The sequence below is a fragment of the Zea mays genome, chromosome 9 (genome assembly GCF_902167145.1).
Source record: "Zea mays cultivar B73 chromosome 9, Zm-B73-REFERENCE-NAM-5.0, whole genome shotgun sequence".
Classification (NCBI taxonomy): Eukaryota; Viridiplantae; Streptophyta; class Magnoliopsida; order Poales; family Poaceae; genus Zea; species Zea mays.
The window spans coordinates 138,488,745-138,511,079 of record NC_050104.1 but is presented as its reverse complement, the minus strand read 5'-3'; the positions used below and the strand labels follow the sequence as shown (position 1 = coordinate 138,511,079).

The 22,335-nt window shown below is 53.2% G+C and overlaps 3 protein-coding genes across 3 annotated transcripts; all 3 read right to left on the bottom strand.

The window, feature by feature from the left end:
• Positions 1-6,790: 6,790 nt before the first annotated feature.
• LOC103639182 (9-beta-pimara-7,15-diene oxidase) lies at positions 6,791-7,835 on the bottom strand. The gene is made up of 2 exons (XM_020544751.1): positions 7,774-7,835; positions 6,791-7,667 (listed from the first exon to the last, which is right to left on the bottom strand). Exons 1-2 carry the CDS (start codon positions 7,833-7,835, stop codon positions 7,103-7,105), a joined length of 627 nt encoding a protein of 208 aa, XP_020400340.1. The 3' UTR covers positions 6,791-7,102.
• Positions 7,836-7,905: 70 nt separating this feature from the next.
• Positions 7,906-8,712, bottom strand: LOC542293 (18 kda heat shock protein18a). The gene has a single exon (NM_001111882.2). It carries the CDS (start codon positions 8,628-8,630, stop codon positions 8,166-8,168), a length of 465 nt encoding a protein of 154 aa, NP_001105352.1. The 5' UTR covers positions 8,631-8,712; the 3' UTR covers positions 7,906-8,165.
• A 3,339-nt stretch (positions 8,713-12,051) lies between these two features.
• On the bottom strand, positions 12,052-14,355 carry LOC100280187 (putative DUF604-domain containing/glycosyltransferase-related family protein). The gene is given in 2 exon segments (NM_001153119.1): positions 12,052-12,288; positions 12,695-14,355. Coding segments are annotated over 2 exon segments (888 nt in total). The 5' UTR covers positions 13,436-14,355; the 3' UTR covers positions 12,052-12,141.
• Positions 14,356-22,335: the final 7,980 nt, after the last annotated feature.

Genomic DNA, 22,335 nt, shown 5'->3' with positions numbered 1-22,335 from the left:
TCTAAAGCATTCATACCATGCTCTTAGGGCTTACTTAAGTCCATAGAGCGCCTTAGAGAGCTTATATACATGGTCGGGATACCTGTCATCCTCAAAGCCAGGGGGTTGTTCCACGTATACCTCCTCCTTGATTGGTCCATTGAGGAAAGCGCTCTTTACATCCATTTGGAACAGCCTAAAGGAATGGTGAGCGACATAGGCTAATAAAATCCGAATTGACTCTAACCTAGCCTCAGGAGCAAAAGTCTCCTCAAAATCCAAACCTGCGACTTGGGCATAACCTTTTGCCATAAGTCGAGCCTTGTTTCTTGTCACCACTCTGTGCTCGTCTTGCTTGTTGCAGAACACCCACTTGGTTCCCACAACGTTTTGCTTTGGACGTGGCACCAGGCTCTAGACTTCATTCCTTTTGAAGTTGTTGAGCTCTTCCTGCATGGCCAACACTCAGTCTAGATCCTGCAAGGCCTCTTCTACCCTAAAAGGCTCAATAGAAGAGACAAACGAGTAGTGCTCACAAAAAGTAGCTAATCGTGAGCAAGTAGTTACTCCCTTGCTGATGTACCTAGAATCTGATCGACGGGGTGATGTCTTTGGATCATCGCTCGGACTTGGGTTGGAGGGGCCCGTGATGCTTCTTCCTCCATAGCCTGTTGTTTCTGTGCTCCTCCTTGATCATGTCCCTCTTCTTGAGGTACCTGTACATTGTCTTGAGTTGGGGGATGCACCAGTGTTGAGGAAGAAGGTTGATCTTGTTCCTGCAGTTCTTGTGGTCGCACATCACCTATCGCCATTGTGCGAATTGCGGCCGTCAGAACTTCATCTTAATCTATATCATCAAGATCAACTTGCTCTCTTGCAGAGCCATTAGTCTCATCAAATACAACGTCGATAGAGACTTCAACTAATCCTGATGATTTGTTGAAGACCCTATACGCCTTTGTATTTGAGTCATACCCTAGTAAAAAACCTTCTACTGCCTTGGGAGCAAATTTCAAATGCCTACCTTTCTTCACCAGAATGTAACATTTGCTCCCAAATACACTAAAATAAGAAACATTTGGTTTGTTACCAGTTAAGAGTTCGTAAGAGGTCTTCTTGAGGAGACAGTGCAGATAGAGCCGGTTTATGGCGTGGCAAGTTGTGTTCACAGCTTCCGACCAAAACCGCTCAGGCGTCTTGAACTCTCCAAGCATCGTTCTTGCCATGTCGATTAGCATCCTGTTCTTCCTCTCTACCACACCATTTTGTTGTGGTGTGTAGGGAGCGGAGAACTCGTGCTTGATGCCTTCCTCCTCAAGATACTCTTCAGCTTGTAGATTCTTGAACTCGGACCCATTGTCGCTTCTTATCTTCTTCACCTTTAGCTCAAACTCATTTTGAGCTCTCCTTAAGAAGCGCTTTAGGGTCCCTTGGGTTTCTGATTTGTCCTGCAAAAAGAATACCCAAGTGAAGCGGGAAAAATCATCAACTATTACAAGACCATACTTACTTCCCCCTATGTTGAGATAGGCAACGGGACCGAAGAGATCCATATGAAGAAGTTCCAGTGGTCTTGACATCGTCATCACATTTTTGCTATGATGAGTGATTCCCACCTGTTTCCCTGCTTGGCATGCTGCACAAGGTCTGTCTTTCTCAAAATAGACATCTGTTAGTCCTAACACATGATCTCCTTTTAGAAGCTTATGAAGGTTCTTCATCCCAACATGTGCTAGAAGGCGATGCCAAAGCCAGCCCATATTAGTCTTAGCTATTAGGCATGCATCTAGATCGGCATTCTTTTTCGAAAAATCAACTAAATAGAGCTTGTCGTCTAGTACACCCTTAAAAGCTAGTGAACCATCACTTCTTCTAAAGACAGATACATCAATATTTGTGAATAAACAATTATAACCCATGTTACATAATTGACTCACAGACAACAAATTATATCCAAGCAATTCAACTAAAAACACATTAGAGATAGAATGGTCGGATGTGATGGCTATTTTTCCTAGCCCTTTGACCTTGCCTTGGTTCCCATCTCCAAAGATGATCGTATCCTAAGAATCTTTGTTCTTGACGTAGGAGGTGAACATCTTCTTCTCCCCCGTCATGTGGTTTGTGCATCCGCTGTCGATAATCCAGCTTGAGCCTCCGGATGCATAATCCTGCAAGGAATTTAGGCTTGGGTCTTAGGTACCCAACTCTTGTTGGGTCCTACAAGGTTAGTCACAACAATTTTTGGAACCCATATGCAAGTTTTGTCTCCCTTGCATTTGGAACCCAACTTCCTAGCAACCACTTTTGCATTTTTACATAAAAGTACAAAGGAAGCATTGCAAGCATGATAGACAGTAATAGGACCATTGCAATTAGGCGCATGAGACACAACATGATTACGTCTAGGCCTTCTTCTACCATGAACAAAAGTGGAACTAGATGCGAACATAGCATGAGAATTAAATGTAGCATCATGAGAAACAATGTGGTCATAACATCTATCATTTAAAGCATGACTAGTGAATTTCCTATCATAAATATAGGCATGGTTCTTTTGAGAACTACTAGTCATCGGGGCCTTCCCTTTCTTCTTGTTGAGAACGGAAGTCCTTTGGCTTGTTAAGTTCTTGGTTTCCTTTCGAAAACCAAGTCCATCCTTAATTGAGGGGTGTCTACCAACAGTGTAGGCATCCCTAGAAAATTTTAACTTATCATAATCATCTTTGCAAGTCTTAAGTTGAGCATTAAGACTTGCAAATTCATTGTTTAATTTAGCGATAGAAGTAACATGTTCATCACACGCATCAACATCAAAATCTTTACATATATTGCAAATTACTACATGCTCTACACATGAACTAGTTTTATTAACTTTCTCTAGCTTAGCATTTAATTCATCATTTAAATTCTTTAAGCTAGAGTTGGATTCATGACAGGAAGACAGCTCAGATGACAATATTTCTTTTTTCTTAAATTCTAAAGCAAGAGATTTTTGAACACTAATAAACTTGTCATGTTCCTCATATAAAATATCCTCTTGCTTTTCTAGCAGTCTATCCTTTTCATTAAGAGCATCAATTAATTAATTAATTTTCTCTACTTTAGCTCTATCTAATCCCTTAAACAAATCAGTGTAATCTACCTCATCATTGGAAGATTCCTCATCGCTAGAAGAAGAGTACTTTGGAGTGTCTCGAATGCGTACCATCTTCTCCTTAGCCATAAGACATGTATGGTGGTCGTTCGGGAAGAGCGAAGACTTGTTGAAGGCCGAGGCAGCTAGTCCTTCATCCTTAGAGTCGAAGGAGGAGCAGTCGGAGTCCCATTCCTTTCCGATGTGTGCCTCGCCCTTGGCCTTCCTGTAGTTCTTCTTTTTCTCCCTCTTCCCGTGCTTGTCTTGTGCCTGGTCATTATCGTTATTGGGGCATTAAGCTATAAAATGACCAGTCTTACCGCATTTAAAGCAGAAGCGTTTTCCCCTTGACTTGTTTTTGTTGGGGTACTCCTTCCGTCCTTTTAGCGCGGTCTTGAAGCGCTTGATGATGAGTGACATCTCATCTTCATTTAGCCCGGCAGCCTCCACTTGTGCCACCTTGCTTGGTAGCGCCTCCCTGCTGCTAGTCACTTTGAGGGCAACGGGATGTGGCTCGTAGATGGGCAGTGGACCGTTCAATGCATCGTCCACGTATCGAGCTTCTTTCACCATCAAACGCCCGCTCACGAATTTTCCGAGTATTTCCTCGGGCGTCATCTTGGTGTACCTGGGATTTCACGAATAAGATTCACAAGATGAGGGTCAATTACTGTAAATGACCTGAGCATGAGTCGGACGATGTCATGATCTGTCCATCTTATGCTTCCATAGCTTCGAATTTTGTTGACCAGGGTTTTGAGCCTGTTGTAGGTCTCTGTTGGCTCCTCTCCCCTGTTCATCGTGAACCTCCCCAGCTCGCCTTCCACCAGTTCCATCTTCGTGATCATGGTGGTGTCATTACCCTCATGTGATATCTTGAGAGTATCCCAGATTTGCTTAGCGTTGTCCAGGCCACTCACTTTATTGTACTCATCCCTGCAAAGAGATGCTAGCAAAACAGTAGTAGCTTGGGCATTTTTATGAATTTGTTCATTTATAAGCACAGGATTATCCGTACTATCAAAGTGCATCCCATTTTTCACAATTTCCCAAATGCTAGGATGGAGAGAAAATAAATGACTATGTATTTTATGACTCCAGAAAGAATAGTCTTCTCCATCGAAGTGTGGGGGTTTCCTAGGTGGAATTGATAGCAAATGAGCATTTGAATTATAAGGGATGCGAGAATAATCAAAGGAGTAGTTTTGATTAACCGTCTTTCTTTTGGACGAGTCGTCGTCGTCATCCCTTGATGAAGAAGAGGAGGCGTCGCTGTCATAGTATATGATCTTCTTGATGCGCCTCTTTTTCTTCTCGTCCCTCTTCTTGTGACTCGAGCCTGAGTCAGTGGGATTGTCGTATCTTGGCTCGTTGAAGAGGAACTCCTTCTCCTTATCGTTGACCACCATCCCCTTACCCTTAGGATCCATCTCTTCGAGCGGTTAGTCCCTTAGATGAAGAGTACGTCTCCGATACTAATTGAGAGCACCTAGAGGGGGGTGAATAGGTGATTCTGTAAATCAAACACTAAATAGCCACAAACTTGATTATAAAGGTGTTAGTGCGAGTTAATCAAGTTGTTAAGAAGCGAGCTCTTGCGAACACAAACAATCACAGAGAAGAGCAGCACAAGAGACACGGTGTTTTATCCTGTGGTTCGGCCAAGTATAACACTTGCGTACTTCCACGTTGTGGCGTCCCAATGGACGAGGGTTGCACTCAACCCCTTTCAAGTGATCCAATGATCAACTTGAATACCACGGCTTTTTGTTTAGTGTTCTTCTCCCGTTTGCGAGGAATCTCCACAAGTTGGAGCCTCTCGCCCTTACAATATAGATCACAAAGAAGCACAAGAGTAAGGGAGGAAAAGCAACGCACACAAGACTCGAATCGCAGCAAACACACGCACACAAGTGAAGAAGTGAGCACACAAACACGGCGCAGAGAGTTTACAACTCAAATGGTGCTCAAATCTCAAGAACGATGATCTGATTGCGTGATTGCAGAGTCTGGGAGTCTTAGGATGTTTCTTGCAAGCTTGGTGTTCTGCTCCATGCGCCTATGGGTCCCTTTTATAGCCCCATGGCAGCTAGGAGCCATTGGAGATCAATTTGGAAGGCAATTCTTGCCTTCTGTCGAGTGGTGCACCGGACAGTCCGGTGCGCGACCCCCTTCCTTATCTGTCGCATCCGACCGTTGGCTGGCGGTCCTGTTGGCGCACCGGACACTGTCCGGTGTGCCCAACTGACCATTGGCGCGGGCCACGCGTCGCACGCTGATTGCGCTGGTGACCGTTGGCTCGGGCGGCTCTGACTCACCGGACAGTCCGGTGATTTTTTAGCCGCGGCGCTTTCTCCTTTTCCCGAGAGCGACGAGTTCGTCGCCGATGTACTTGGACGCAGGCGCTGAAGACTCACCGGACAGTCCGATGCACCATCGTACAGTCCAGTGATTTTTAGCCACGTCGCCCCGCCGATTCCCGAGAGCGGCCAGTTCGCCGCCGAGCTAGCCTGGGGCACCGGACACTGTCTGGTGCACCATCGGACAGTCCGGTGTGCCAGGTTGGTGCTGGTTTTGGCTTACTTAGCCAATCTTTCTTCCATCCTTTTTCTATTTTCTTGGTCATGTCTCTAGCACTTAGATAAACATGTTAGTAATAAAAAACAATTGACTAAGTCCAGAGACATACATTTCTCTTTGATTTGCACTTCTCACTTAGTTAGCACATATAAACTCAAAACAATGTTTTGGGCATCTAATCACCAAAACAATTATAGAAATGTCCCAAGGGCACATTTCCCTTTCACACGCGCTTGACGACGCGGAAGGCGATCCCCAATAGGCGGGCGCGAGTCGGATCTTGACGACCGTCACGAGAGACGCAGAGGTAGCACGATAACAGGGGGTGCGAGTCGGCCTTAACTCTGGCGAGAGATGGGGTACTCCACTTCGGGCTTTCGACGAAAAAGACCGCCACAGACGACCAGGGAGTCCTCGTTCCTCGGTCGTGTTGCCATGACGATCGTTTGGAGCTGTGCGTGTGAGGGAAGTTGAGCTTTCGATTTAGAGCCAGTTTGGAAACCTTATTTTTACATAAGATTTTCATTTTCCCAAGTAAAACTAGTTTATTTTTTCTTTTAAAAAATAAAAATCTCTTAAAAATAATGTTCCCAAACTACTCCTTAACGGAGTCATACGGAACATACGTGGTTGACTAGGAACGTGCCCGTGCGATGCCACAGAACACAAATTGTGACCCTCCAATGGACTTAGGGCCCTGGCGACGGGCGGCGTGAGTACAATAGTGACGGCAAAATATGTGATTAAACATAGACATAGAACGATATAAATATGTCTACCCAAATAGATTGAAATGGAATCGCACAAATAATTTCTAAAGAGTAAATATATAATGCTTAATCATAAGTAAATATGTTGACACCTTGTACACTAATCTAATCTTTTTAACAATATTGTTAACTCTCTGTTGTATATTTGCCGGGATGGCATATCTGCACAAATTGTCCTCGTAACTTAACAGTTCGATAATAAAGTTCTTCAGAAGAATCTTTACATCCTACACATAAAACATATAAGAGAATAAAACGTCAATTTTTTATTATGTAACTAGAATGTATGTTTGAATATGAAATGAACGTACTCCACTCACCCTAACAAATTTCATTTGACTATCATTCCCCCCACATGGCTATAGCTGCAGAGGCGGGGAAGCAGGAGCGGGAGCGACGGGTGCAGCCTCATCGTCTCCTTGATCACCATGCCGGTGTAGCTCAGGCAGCCCATGAGCGACTCGTAGTCGCCTGGGTTCTTGCTGTCGAGTGCTCGCTGAACCTCTGCTTGGGGCTTGGCCATGGCTTCCGGGTTCCTCATGAACTCGGACATGACCCACTCAGCCACAGACGAAGTCGTCTCGGTGCCTCCTATGAATAAATCCTACACATATATGATAGGAGGTTCATCTTTGATTTATAAGGTTCCATTCAAAGGAAAGGGAAGAACACTTACAATGATGACTGCCTTGATGTGTGTTATGTTGAGCGGGAAGTCGAACTCCTCCTCATCTTTGATTCTAAGCATGGTGCTCAGAATATCGTCGTCTTCCGCCGCCTCAGCATTCTTGACCTTCTGCCTCGCCTCGCACGCCTCGATGATATGGTCCAGCACCTGGTCGAGCTGCTCATGCGCCACCTGCAGGCGGCGTCGCATCTCGGTGGCGACGTCCAGGAACCGCATCGACGGGAAGAGGTTGGAGACGCAGAAACCGGAGCCGCTGCTCAGCACGACCGCCATCGCTGACAGGAATTTCGCCTTGTGCTCGCTGCTGAAGTGGTCTCCGAAGGTCGCCAGCCCAGTGATGTAGTTAGCACAGGAGACCAGCATACTGTCGAGGTTGACTGCTGCTGCTGGCTCGCCGCGGGCGCCACAGGAACGGCAACAAATCTCCCTCACGAGGGACATGGTCTCGCTGTCCCCGATGGGCGCGAGCTGCCTCACCTTGCGCGCGCTGAGGAGCTCCAGCTTGCGCAGCGCCCTCCAATTGGGGTTAAAACAATCATGCTCTTTCCTGAACAAATTTCATCCTCTTCCGATCCAGGTGCGCGGTGTGTGTCGCACACATGTCGACGAATGTGTCTCACAAGATATGCTGTGTGATTTGAACTTCTTTGTGATTTCGTGTCCTGTGAGGATAACGTGGCATAACATGTCTCCTTGTTAACCCTTGTTAACGAAGAACGTGCTCGGTCGCGAAGAAAAGATAACAAGTGACATTTAGGTAACAGGAGAGATTTATTCTATGGAGAAAGAAAGCATCAGGACATTCTGCTTTGCATCACAAAGCTCCAAACCCAGCATGGTTCAAACGAAACCCCAGACGACACATCAGGTAGGATGATTGGCGGTAACAAGGGAAACAAACACACACAATGTTCAGAAGCACAGCTACTGCTTTCTACCATTTGCTCTTCCTCACCAGAGTCCCGCAGGTTGCCACCCAGCTCACTGGCACTGCTCCGACAACGGTCTCCCCTCAGGCGACCTTAATCTCGATGGTCTTGGGCTTCTTGGGCTCCGGCGGGGGCAGCTTCTCGACGGTCACCGTGAGCACGCCGTCCCTGCACACGGCGGCGACCTTGTCCACGTCGGCGTTGTCCGGCAGCACGAACTTGCGCATGAACTTGCCCATCCGCCGCTCCATGCGCAGGTACTTGGCGTCCTCGCGCTCCTCCCGGCGCCGCTCGCCGCTGATCACCAGCACCCGCTCGTCCTCCACCTGCACCCTGATGTCGCCCGTGCTCAGCCCCGGCATGTCCACCACGAACGCGTACGCTCCCGCGAGCTCCTTGACGTCGGCCGGGGTGGCCGCCATGGCGCGCGCGTCGCGGACGTAGGTGCGCGTGGCGCCGCCGCCCGCCTTGTCGCCGTCGGGCACGTCCAGCAGGTGATGCAGCGCCGCCACCCGGGGGGTCTCCAGCCCGAACATCCTCGCGTCCATCTCTCGGGTCGCTGCTTTGCTTGTTGCTGACTTGCTGTGTTGATTGGGGATTAATTCGTTTCGTATTGTGATTCTCGGTGTGGGGAATGCCGACGCGAACAGGGGCGGTTTATATGGTGGTGACGGGTGGGCTTCTGGAAGGCGAAGGAAGGTTCTGAAAGGTGGCTCCGTGGGATGGTCGGGATTCCGGAAGTATAGGTGTACATTTGTGCTGTGCCTAATCATACAATTTCTGGCACGACCCATATCTGGTACGGCCCAACCTAATTGTGGGCCTGGGCCGGCACGGCCCACATTGTGGGCCGTGCCTGGGCCTCATGTCAAGCCCACGGGCCGGCCTGGCACGGCCCATTTAACTAAGGCCCACCGAGGCCCACTAAATATAGACTCAGTATTTAACTAAGGTTCGTCAAAGCCCACATGACTAGCATAATTTGGAGAATCTAGAGCTTCAATAAGCCATCGAGAACCAATACCTAGATATGGATAGTGAATAGTGATGATCATTGTATATGTATTCTGTATGGATGTATAGTACTCAATTAAACACTAAACAGAGAACTAAATATTATTTATGAGCTAGTTGTTTTTTTCTTTCTGACCAAAGGTTTATAATGTGCATCCATAAAACATCTTAGTTTTATTTTGGTCATATATATATATATATATATATATATATATATATATATATATTACTTTTTGTTGATGTATTACTGTTGTATGTATATGAGCCGGTCTGGCATATTAAGGTATTTTGGGCTATTTGGGCCGGCCTGGCACACATAACTAATTGTGGGCCGTGCCGTGGGCCGATGACTGGGCACACGTGCTGGCACGGCACGGCCCATAATTAGATATGTGCTTTTATGGGCCGTGCCTTTGTGGGCCGTGCTTTTGTGGGCCTGTGCCGTGCCGGGCCAGGCCGGCCCACATGTACATGTATATCCGGAAGAGTCCAGAATAAAATAGAGTCTTTGTACTACTTTGTAGGGTCTTTCTATATAGACTAGGTGAGTGCCCGTGCGTTGCAACGGGGACATATAACACCACGGTAACTTATATACAAAATGTGTGTTATACTGTTATGAGAAAATGTTTCATAATCTATTTGTGATTCTGGTCATACATAAATTTTGTTGTTTTAATCTAGTTGTTTCACCACTACATTGCAACCATCAGTACCGACTTCGATATATGCCATGATTTTCATGGTCTCATCATTGGTGAGCATGCCCCACGCCTGCCGGAAGAAGTTCCCTCGTACATCGTCAGTCATCAGGCACGTACCACCATACGCGCTTGCTCAAACAAAAAAAGCAATTGTGTGTGTTTGTAAAGAGAATTACAGACAGACCAGCACAAAAAGCTACCCCGACGGTGGGGAGGATGAAGAACTGATCATTGATGTCGGTCCTCCTCTGCGTCACCTCCGGTGCCGAGATGACGTCACAGTATAGTAGTCGTCGAACGCGCGCGACATGTCGAGTGCCGATGACTCTTGGTTGGACTGCCAGATGAAGTGCACCTCGGGTTCATCAGCAAGGTAGTACACCTGACCGTTGCACCACCGGATGCGCTACTCCTCTACATACATCATGTTCGAGGACACTCACACAACATCAGCAACGACCGTCGTCCGAGCGCACAAGAATTTATGGCCGGTCAGTAGCAACTTACATGGCAGGTTGAGCTTCAGATGGACGATGAGCTAGACGGTGTGATGGCTCCGTCGTTGGATGCGGTGCCCAGAACAACCCGAGAGTCACCGACGTTGGCAACAACCATGAGGTCCCCCTGCTTGACGATGGACAACGCGGTGCAGTCGCTTTGGACCGATTCCAAGCGGCGGCTGTGTCGGAGCTTGTCATACACAGCGGTTCATGCGGCCAGGTAGGACTGCTTCCAGAGGTCGAACTGACAATCGTCAAGCTTCTTCTCGTCGTCGATGAGCGATGCCAACGTGAGCGCCTCCTGCTAGTGGTGTTTGTTCGTGGTTTCCAAGCAAGAAACATGGATTTATCCTTGGCGTTGGTTTATGAAAATGACTCACAAGTCAGATCCATGGAAAAAATATTATGGAGAATAAATGCCACGCATGCAAAAAAAGAAATTTAAGTTGAAAACATTATTCAAACAAAAGAAATTGCATGCAAGGCTCTTCTTTAGATATTACTCATTCCATCTAAAAATATAATTTAAGAATCTCGATGATACTTATCTAGTACTACGCATTGTGCAAGGGTAGTAGGGTAGGTTTGGGGAGAGATGTAGTAGATATTTTTCCTGTTATAGATGTAGACATAAACACACATGTGGTGTAGCGGTAGCAACTGCTCGCATTTGTTTGAGAGGTCACGGGTTTGAATCCCTTTGGGGTCATTTGTGTTTTTTTATTTTAGCTAAACGTGGGCTGTACGCGGGAATGAGAATAGAAATATGCTTTGTGGGGAGGGGGAATGAGAAAGGCAGAATAGGAAATGACAGAATATGGAAATAGGCTGTGCGGGGAGGAGGAATGAGAAAGGCAGAATAGAGAATAGGAATGAGAGAGGCAGAATAAGGAATGGCAGAAGAACAGGGAATGGTGATAGAACATGGAATGGTAGACTACTCTTACTTAAGTAGTAGAGATTACGTACTGTACGAGATTAGGACGTCGGCATGGAAACATCCTATTCGTGCCCAGTGAACCATGTGCTTTGCTACCTGCTGCCTGCAACTTGCGCATCATGAGGGGAACACACCGTCGCATGGCGTGTTGTAACGCTGCCACCTGTTGAGGTTGTCATCAACGAGCATCTGTGCCATGATACGGACAGTTCGGCGCAGTCAATGAACATTACTACTAATGTACTAAAAAACAGAGCCTTGGTTTTATGTAATGAAGCATAGCCGATAAATGCGGTCGCCCATTCCGCTAGAACGCCGAAAAAGGCCACCGAACACGCTCCGCGGCGTGGGCACACACTGTCAAACGAAGCAGAAATTGACACGCGGCGGATCTGATTTCAGCTGTACGTACCCTACACAGGCCCAGACCAGGACAGATTTCTATGTAGCCACTCCACCGCCATGTCCTGCGATGATGAGTGATGGCTGCCCTGATCGCGCGGGTGCCGACTGCCGAGCCACGCTTTGAGCCTTTGACAATAGCCCCACCGCACTACCACAGTGCAACAGCAGCAGTGCTGCGACACAGGCTCACGGTGACCCAGACTGATCTGACACCGTGCCAGTGTCGTGCACCCCGTCTCCGCCAGCCAAAATACCACCGCCGTAGCCGTTGGGCGTGGGGGCAGCGGGTTGACTCGCCGTCGCCATGGCGGGACGCCCGGCCAAAACTTCAAGTCTTGGCCTTCTGTCGCTTTGCGAACTGTAGTTACACACGCACGTGAGGTGCAAAGCACCATGCAAAAAGAGGGATTTGAAACGATACAAGTTCATACTCTCCAAGAGGAACGAATTCGTACAAGAAAAAGGAAGAAGAAAAGAATTTGAAATCTTCCTATCTTCATCTATCTCTAATAAAAGCTAATGCTCCTGCTACTTGGCTGAACTCGCCTTCCCTGCATATGCCTACATCGATGGTCATCGTCTTCTCCCAGCTCTTCCCATCCTTGGGCGAAGACACCACTCTGCAGCAATTTCGCCTCGGAGACTGCAAATCATGTTACATCAAATCAGTGACACGATTATTTAGACATGAAACATCGGGGTTGCCTTTGCCTAGTACTATCCAGGTCCAGCTTTTTATAAACAGCATCAGATATTATAAAAGTTACATCTTGGCATTGCAAACTCTATTTTTTTGCTTATAAGCTTGCCTCTTACGGAGTGAGTACCTGGCTGCGTACACAATACTCTAATCCAAGCAACATATTGGTCTACGATACAGTTTTGTTGATTCCGTGCTTTAAAAGAGTTTGGTTATATGTACAGCAATGCTAGCCTGTTTGTGCATCGGCCAGTTGTCTGTCCTCTCTAAACGTAAACGGCAATGCATCATGCGTTGCAGTTTATGGATGCAAGATAAGAAAAAGGAATGATGTGGCACAAAAGATTACCCTTTCCCAGAGCCCGGGGTCAGGCTTCTTGAGCACGATGATGTGATCGAGATGCGCGTCCGGGTCGGTTATGTCCCACCGGCACGCGGGCCGCGTCTCATTCGGATGGCGCCACCGCTCGTATCGCGTCACCGTCGTCTCCCCGCCGCGCAAGGCCTCGTGTCGCGCCGACGATAGGTAGTACACCGCCGGCTTCTGGCATGGGCTGCGCGCCAGCGGCCTCGTGTTGAAGGCGTACGTCGTGTAGTCGGCGCGGCGATACCAGTTGAGGAACGTGCGCGCCAGCATCTCCATCTCCCGAGGCGACATTATGCCCCTCACCACCAGCACCGTGAACCCCCACGCCACGGACACCGTCCAGCGGTTCGTGCTGTCGTAGCAGATGGACTGTTGCATCAGCCCCGCCGTGTCCAGCTTCACCGGCCCGTCGAACAGCCGTCGCACCACCGAGGGGCACGACCTCGCATCCGGGAACAGCGGCTTCACTACGTCGAGGTGGTGAAGCGTCACAATCGGCGCCACCGGGTGGGACGCGAGGAGGCAGAGGAGGTCGCCGTACATGTCGTACTGGTGGAACCCCAGGTGCTTGGTGAGCGGCACGCCCAGCTCCGCCATGCACGCCTGGATCCGGTCGTCGCTGTCGTACAGCGCCGGGTACCGGCGGAGGCAGCCATCCTGCATCTGCGCGAGCGCCTCAGCCAGCGGCCGGCTGATGGCGAAGCCGCCGCCGCCGTACGCCATCCCGTAGGAAAATTAGATGTTCTGCAGGTGGCTCTCGGAGAGGGAGCCGATGTAGTAGGGCTGGCGGTGGTCGAACTTGTTGAGCACGGTGAGGAGGTTGTCCGGGAAGAAGACGGTGTCGTCGTCGCCCATGACGAACCAGCGCACGCCGGGGAGGCCGAGGCAGAACATCTCGGAGACGATGCGGGAGATGCGGATGGCGGAGCGGTGGCCACGGCGGTGTGTGTAGGGGAAGGCGGACGTGTCAGACGAGATCCTGATGGCTGGGAGCCTCGTGCGCGCCGTGGACATGTTGGACTCGCGCACCTCGCGGTCCAGCCACACGTAGCCCCGCATGGCGCCGCGCGAGCGCCACCACACTTTGATGTACTCCTTACGCTTGTCCCATAACCGCGACGACGCCGCGATGCCGAAAACTTCATGCTGCAGCGTTGTCGACGTGGACCCAGCCACGGCGGAAGGGGGCAGTTGCTTCTCCGCCACCGCCGTGAGGTTGGCAGACATCCGGGAGACCGAGACGGCGTCAGGCGCGCAGTTGGAGGCGGCCGACGACGCCGAGGTGAAGAGGAGGTGCAGCGTGTAGAAGAAGTAGAGGGCGGTGAGGGGGTGGAGAAGCAGGAGGAGGAAGCGGAGGAGCGTCTCCTTCCCGCCCCCTCCCTTCATCATCCCCTTCGCCGTGGCTGCTGCTCCTCACGAGCTCACCCCACCGTGTCGAACGAGCCCCTCGGCGCCGCCGTCCACCGCTTAGCCGGCCGAGCCGCGAGGCGCCCGATTTCGCCGGCGGAATCAGAATCGGTGGGGTTTCGCGGGGGCGAGAGGCTCACACGGGCTGTGCATTCCCCTCCGCGTGTTACTCCGCGCCGCCGCCTGCTGCCCTCTCTCTTCTCAGCTCGGGTTCTCTCCTATCGGTCGGCGATTTGGGTGGGAGAGCAGTGCGGTGGGTGGGTCGGCGAGCGGTTCTCTCCAGAGAGTGCTCCGCCCGCGCACGTCGCATGACCGACGCTGCGGCTCGTACGCCTCGTCGCACGACCGATGCTGTGGCACGGCTGGATCATGGACAGGGAAGGGGCGCGTGCGGCTGGATGGCATAGGAAATAGAAACGTACGGTCCAGATAGATGGGAGGCAGAACGGCAGAACGATGGGAGGCAGACTACTATTGCTTACTTAATAAGTAGTAGAGATAATGGAGTTTTATGGGCCCAAATGTCAGTTGGATGTGGCAACTGCCACGTGCCTCCTGCTGCTCCTATCTGTGCCTGTCCGAACTCCGACCAGAAGATATTTTGGAGGGCTCAACGTTTCCGTTCCGTTACTTCCACATTCTTCTAATCTTTTCCGTAAACACTAGTAACTTGTGCGCGCCCTGCTCGTCTAGAAAACAATTCGTAAAATCACCGGTGATAAGAAAACATTTCCTAATTTATATATAGTGTATTTAATCTAAGAGCAGATCATTACTATGTAACAACCTTGATATGAGTGGAGAGAATGCAACACCTCAAATGATTCCCTTTTGCTTCTCGCTGGATAAAGTGGGTCAGCATCACCTTCACAGTTTTCACCTAAGGATGTAAGCTAGCATTCAGCTTTAAATAAGGATTCAACATAGGAAAACTAAAATTACTACAACGATGGTTTAGGAAGTAACAAATCTCCCTCTTCAGGATCATTAACGGTGTGTTTGGTTTGTAGAGTCACTATATGCTTCATGAGATTATGCATCATAAGTTCATTCCATCAATTTTGGTGGAGTCAACCAATTCCTCATGTATATAGTAATTATTAGCTTATGAGGAATGGGGTGGTGATGGATCAACCCATTCTATTCCACAAACCAAATAAAAAAGTGAGGAGTGAGAAAAAGATAGATCACTTCACCTCAAACCAAACACGCTATAAGTGTTGCATAGTGTCATTTATGTTGGCTCGTTCTGACTCACGAGCTCTCTCAAATTAATTAATTTGCAAATTAATAATGAATATTATTGTCGGCGTTTCGAGACCGGGGGGTCCCTAAGCCGACGAGTGAAATGTCGTCGCGTGCCCCAGCCCAGATGGGTCGGCGCGAGGCCGAGCGCGAAGGGGGAAGTGATGTGGCCGGAGATGAGCGAGAGAGAGGTAGAAATCCCGCGGCCTTCGTGTTCGTCCCGCGCCCAGGTCGGGTGCGCTTGCAGTAGGGGGTTACAAGCGTCCACACGGGAGAGGGAGCGAGCGGCCTTGCGCGAGCGCCTGTCTCGTCCTCGTCCCCGTGCGGCCAACCTTCTCTAAGAGGGCCCTGGTCCTTCCTTTTATAGGCGTAAGGAGAGGATCCAGGTGTACAATGGGGGTGTAGCAGAGTGCTACGTGTCTAGCGGGGGAGAGCTAGCGCCCTAAGTACACGCCATCGTGGCGGCCGGAGAGATTTTGGCGCCTGGTTTGTGTGATGTCGTGGCCGTCGGAGGAGCGCTGGAGCCTGGCGGAGGGACAGCTGTAGGGGCTGTCGAGTCCTTGTTGACGTCCTCTTGCTTCCGTAAGGGGGCCGAGAGCCGCCATCGTCAGGGAGCGTGCGGGGCGCCATCATTGCCCATCTGGCGGAGCGAGCCAGATGGGACGCCGGTCTTGTTCCCCGTAGCCTGAGTCAGCTTGGAGTAGGGTAATGATGGCGCCTCCCGTTGACGTGGCCGGCCCGCGCCCTAGGTTGGGTGATGCGAAGGCTCCTCCGAGGTCGAGGTCGAGTCCGTCTTCCGTGGCCGAGGTCGAGTCCGAGCCCCTAGGTCGGGCGAGGCGGAGGCCGTTGGCTGAGGCCAGGGCGGAGTTCGAGTCCTGGGGTCGGGCGAAGCGGAGTTCGTCGTCTTCCGAGGCTTAGCCTGAGCCCGAGCCCTGGGTCGGGCGGAGCGGAGTTCGCCGTCTTCCGGGACTTAGCCCGAGTCCGAGCCCTGGGTCGGGCGGAGCGGAGTTCGCCGTCTTCCGGGGCTTAGCCCGAGTCCGAGCCCTAGGTCGGGCGGAGCGGAGTTCGCCGTCTTCCGGGGCTTAGCCCGAGTCCGAGCCCTGGATCGGGCGGAGCGGAGTTCGCCGTCTTCGGGGGCTTAGCCCGAGTCCGAGCCCTGGGTCGGGCGGAGCGGAGTTCGCCGTCTTCTGGGGCTTAGCCCGAGTCCGAGCCCTGGGTCGGGCAGAGCGGAGCTTCCTATGGTGCTTGAGGTCGGGCCTGACTGCCAGTCAGCCTCACTCTGTCAAGTGGCACCGCAGTCGGAGCGGCGCAGGCGGCGCTGTCTTTCTGTCAGACCGGTCAGTGGAGCGGCGAAGTGACGGCGGTCACTTCGGCTCTGTCGGCTGAGGGGCGCTCGTCAGGATAAAGGTGTCAGGCCACCTTTGCATTAAATGCTCCTGCAATTTGGTCGGTCGGTGCGGCGATTTGGTCAGGGTTGCTTCTTGGCGAAGACAGGGCCTCGGGCGAGCCGGAAATATGTTCGCCGCTGGAGGGGGCCTCAGGCGAGGCGGAGATCCTCCGGGGTCGGCTGTCCTTGTCCGAGGCTAGGCTCGGGCGAGGCGTGATCGAGTCCCTCGAATGAACTGATCCCTGACTTAATCGCACCCATCAGGCCTTTGCAGCTTTATGCTGATGGGGGTTACCAGCTGAGAATTAGGAGCCTTGAGGGTACCCCTAATTATGGTCCCCGACAGTAGCCCCTGAGCCTCGAAGGGAGTGTTAGCACTCGCTTGGAGGCTTTCGTCGCACTTTTTTGCAAGGGGACCAGCCTTTCTCGGTTGCGTTTTGTTCCGGTGGGTGCGCGCGAGCGCACCCGCCGGGTGTAGCCCCCGAGGCCTCGGAGGAGTGGTTTGACTCCTCCGAGGTCTTAATGCCTCGCACAATGCTTCAGCTGGTCTGGTCGTTCCCTCATGCGAGCTGGCCGTAGCCCGGGTGTACGGTCGGGTCCCAAGTTCTCGGGCTGGTATGTTGACGCTGTCAACGGTTTGGCCGGAGCCGGGTTTGCGAGAGCAGCCCCCGAGCCTCTGCACAGGGCGAGAGGGCGATCAGGGACAGACTCGACTTTTTTACATACGCCCCTGCGTCGCCTTTCCGCAAGGAGGGGGGGGAGAGCGCCATGTTGCCCTCGGTGGGCGCAGAACATGGTGTCTCCGGTGAGCTGCAGGCGGGTGATCCGAGCGGACGTCCGTGCCCCATTCGTTAGGGGTCGGCTAGGGGCCCAGAGGCGCGCCCAAAAGTACCTACGGGTGATCTGCCGGACCCGGTCCCCTGGCGACGGGGTCCGAGGGCTCGATGCCTCCCTCTGATGGGATTCCGTTACAAGATCGTTCCTGCTGGTCTCGGAAATGTCCTAGGGTACCTCGGGAGCGCAGCCCGAGCCTTGGTTATGTATCGAACGTACCCATGGTCATCCCTCGCTCTGTGTCTGAGGCGGCTGTGAACCCTTCGGGGGCCAGCCTTCGAACCCCTGATCAGTAGTGGGCGCGGAGCCCGAGTAGCCTGAGGCGGCCGTTGAACCCTTCCGAGGGGCCGGCCTTCGAACCTCTGACCAGTAGTGGGTGTGTGAGCCCACATGCTCTGAGGCGGCTGTTGGACCCTTCCGAGGGGCCAGCCTTCGAACCTCTGATCAGTAGGGAGGCTCGGAGCCTGGTTCCTTCACGGGGAAGGATCCTTTTCGGGGTATCCCCCTTTCCCGGTCCCTGTTGCAAGAGAGAGAAAGAGGAAAAAAGGAAAAGGATACGAAATCGAACGACGCGGCGTACCTTTTTTTTGACGCAGTCATTATGGCAAAGGCGAAGCGTCGCTCGCTTCTCCTGCCAGAGGCGCCGCCTGTCCCGCCGCGGAGTTAATGCGACGGGGTGAGTGGTTCGCGGGGCGGCCGTTGCGCGTGCGCGAGCCGTTCGAGGAGCGGAACACGGGCGCGTTGTCTTCACGCCGTGAGAGAGGGTTCTCTCGCTGCCCCCGGATGGGACGTAAGCTTGGCTGACGACGTGACCGCTGCTCCTGCCCGCCTGCCACCGCCATTACTGCCGGCCCATTTTTGGCCGCATTGACCGTCGCGCCAGGCTGGCGCTGCTGGGTCGTGCGCTGGGTCGCCTCGAGTCGCGGTATTGGTTCCGCAGTCGAGGAGGCGCGTGGGTCTGGGCCTCCATGCTGGGCGTGTTGGGAGTCGGAGAAGTGCGCCTACTTGGCGCGGTTGCATGCTGCCTGCATGGCTGCCCGCCCTTTCGCTTGCTGGTCTGGGCAAAAGTGGAGAGCCGCTTGTAACCGCTGGGCGGTTGCATGCACCGCGCACGGCAGTTTGGCTTCTTCTGCTCTGGGCCGGCTTGCATGACGTGTGGGACCCAGCCCCCGCGCCGTAGGGGAGGACCTTGGAGCGTGTTGGAGAAGACTCAGCCCACGACAGCTGGGGACGCAAGTAGGGAGAGTCGCCTTTAAAAGGAGGGTGACCCTCTTGGAAGGCGACCATGTCTTCGCGCTCCCCTATGCATCGTGTCTTTCCACCTTCCAAGCCTCCGGATGGGGGATACCCGCCGTCTTTCCGCCTCGTCGTTGGAGGAACGCAACTCCACGGGAGTTGGTACCTTTCAGCCATCGTTCGGCTTCAAGGATTTTCATCATGCAGCCCGGTTGCACCCCTCCGCCGGCGGTCACCCAAGATGGTGACCACCAGCCCCTGGGTGGGGAGAAGCAAGCCGGGCTGCGATCTTGGTCCCACCCTCAGCTTCAAGGATGTTCATCATCCTCGCTGGGGTGGAGGCCGGGCTGAGCCGGAGCTCTACCTCCCGCGCGGGTTCGTGGGTCGGCCTCTCCTTCGGCGTTCGAGGGAGAGGGCGCTCACTGGCCCTGCGGGCGGGTCGGACTTCGACAACGCGGGGCCGGTCGACGGCGGGCGTCGTCAGCCTCAGCGCGTCGGGCTCGTCGGCTTAGCTCCCGGTGCCCCCTCCTGCCGGAAGGCGACTGCCGCGCCGTGTGCACGGGAGGACCGTCCAAGATATCGCGCGCTGCCAGGGCGGCGTTCTTGTTCTGGGGCGGTCCTGCCTTTGCACCGGTATGGCGCCTCCGCGCGGAGGTCGGTGCCCCACTCGTCCGGGAGGATCTGAGTGGGGATTTGCCGGAAGGCTGACGGCCCCTGTCGTCGGTGCCGAGGTGGAGGTGGCTCGAGAAGTCCCCGTTGTCGACGGGATCACCGCCACCATCCGCGCTTCGGGCCCCCGGCTCTTTGTGCTTGTCCTCGCCCCTCGAGCGTCGGCGTGGGCGAGGGCAAGATTGCAGCAGCATTCGCCCTGAGGCCCTCGCTGCTGCAGTTCGGCCACCCGGAGCGGGGGTCGTTGTCGTTGCTGCCGGAGCGGGCGACGGCGAGCCGCCCGTCGGTCTTCTGTTGCTCCGCAGGCCCCCCCATCGAGTGGGGTTGTTCGTACCCGCGGAGGTGGAACCGAAGTTCCGTTTGTAATGGCACTTCGAATGCCAGTGTTTTTGTTCATTGTGGCTGTCGAGGCCTGAACATGTATGTAATTTCGGCACGGAGCCGTGTTTTTTCCTCCTTTTCGAGCACTAAGACTCGCCTGTTGGTTGTCTGAACCGCTTCACCAAGCGTGAGTCGCCCCGTGTAAAGGTGACGAGTGAGGTATCCGTATCCCGGAGGCGTAGGAGTCCCTCGGCTCGGTCAGCCTTGTTATCCGAGGCTTCCCTTGCTTAGTTAGAGGAACCCCTCAGCCGCTCTTCGATGAGCCGAGGCCAAGGGTAGCGGTGTCAGCGCGAACAGAGGCAGAGTTGGCTAAAAAAGAAGACCTGGTCGGCCGGAGCCTGGCTGGGTCGTCCGTTAGCGGGACCGACGCCGGAATTGATCTACCGAGGCCTCGGGCCGGGCTGATGTCCTTGGGGGACAGCTGGCCGAGGCCCCGGGGTGACCGGCCGATCCGCCTGCTCGGGCCGGATTCTCGGAGAAGACCCTGGCGGTGATGGCCCAGGCTTGGTGATGACGTTGTCCTTCAGAGCGGAGACCCTTGGACCGCGTCGCCGTCTGAGGCTAGGTCGGACCTCGCCGAAGGTGTTGTCGACGCCGAGGGTGCTGCTGCTCCCTTTAGCCGTCAAGATTCGAGCCTGCAGGATCGGATTATCTTGTAGCGTGTGTTTTCTGCGGCCGCCGAGGCCAAAACACACCCTTGCCGTGTTGTAAAGCCGCGTCTCCTTTCCTCTTGTTTCGAGTATCTGGACCTTTTTGTCGGTAACAGAATTGTTTGTGCGAGCGAGAGTTGCTTCTCACGGAAGGTGATGAGTGAGGTATCCGTATCCCGGAGGCGTAGGAGTCCCTCGGCTCGGTCGGCCTTGCCGCTTACGCGCACTCTTTCCCGTCCATGGGGTTCTGTCATCGACGCAGTCGAGAAGGCTCGAAGAATCGCTCTGGCAGAAGGGCTTCCGAACGTGAAGACTTGTTCGGTCCGCGGAATCACTTATCCGAACGTGAGTTACTTATCACAGAAGGTGATGAGTGAGGTGTCCGTATCCCAGAGGCGTAGGAGTCCCTCGGCTCGGTCAGCCTTGGCTGCTTACGTGTACTCCGTCGTTTTCAGGATCCACTTTCGAAGTAGTCGAAAAGCACGAAAGACATTCTGGCGGAGAAGATCGGAAAAAATTCAACGCAGAGGGGGTTCCCCCCCTTTTAGCCCCCGAGGGAGGGTCGGGCTTTGCCGAGGCAAGGCTGACCCTTCCTTGACGACTAAACTTTGCGTGGGAGCGAGGTATATGAACAACTTGAAAGCATCTTAAAGGTAGAAGCGACGTAGCTGTTGGATGTTCCAAGCGTTGTTGTAGACCTCGCCTTGACTGTTGGCCAGCTTGTACGTTCCGGGCTTCAGAACTTTGGCGATGACGAACGGCCCCTCCCAGGGGGGCGTGAGCTTGTGCCGCCCTCGGGCGTCTTGACGCAGCCGAAGCACCAGGTCGCCCACCTGGAGGTCTCGGGACCGCACCCCTCGGGCGTGGTAGCGTCGCATGGACTACTGGTACCGCGCCGAGTGTAGTAAGGCCTTGTCCCGAGCCTCTTCCAGCTAGTCCAGCGAGTCTTCTCGATTAGCTTGGTTGCTTTGGTCGGCATAGGCCCTCGTCCTCGGGGAACCGTATTCCAGGTCTGTGGGCAAGATGGCCTCGGCCCCATAGACTAGAAAGAACGGCGTGAAGCCCGTGGCTCGGCTCGGTGTTGTCCTCAGGCTCCAGACCACCGAGGGGAGTTCCTTCATCCATCGCTTGCCGAACTTGTTGAGGTCGTTGTAAATCCGAGGCTTGAGTCCTTGTAGAATCATGCCGTTGGCACGCTCTACTTGCCCATTCGTCATGGGATGAGCCACGGCGGCCCAGTCCACCCGGATGTGGAGATCTTCGCAGAAGTCCAGGAACTTTCTGTCGGTGAACTGGGTGCCGTTGTCGGTGATGATGGAGTTCGGGACCCCGAAATGATGGATGATGTTGGTGAAGAACGCCATCGCCTGCTCGGACCTGATGCTGTTTAGGGGTCGGACCTCGATCCACTTGGAGAATTTGTCGATGGCGACCAACAGGTGCGTGTAGCCCCCGGGTGCCTTCTGCAAGGGGCCGACGAGGTCCAGACCCCACACGACAAAAGGCCAGGTGATGGGTATCGTCTGCAGAGCCTGAGCGGACAGGTGGGTCTGCCTTGCGTAGAACTGACACCCTTCGCAGGCGCGGACAATTCTAGTGGCGTCGGCCACCGCCGTTGGCCAGTAGAAACCTTGTCGGAAAGCATTTCCGACAAGGGCTCGAGGTGCTGCGTGGTGGCCGCAAGCCCCCGAGTGTATTTCTCGGAGGAGTTCCTGACCTTCGGTGGTGGAGATGCATCGCTGGAGGATGCCTGAAGGGCTGCGGTGGTAGAGCTCCTTCCCTTCTCCCAGCAAGACGAACGACTTGGCGCGCCG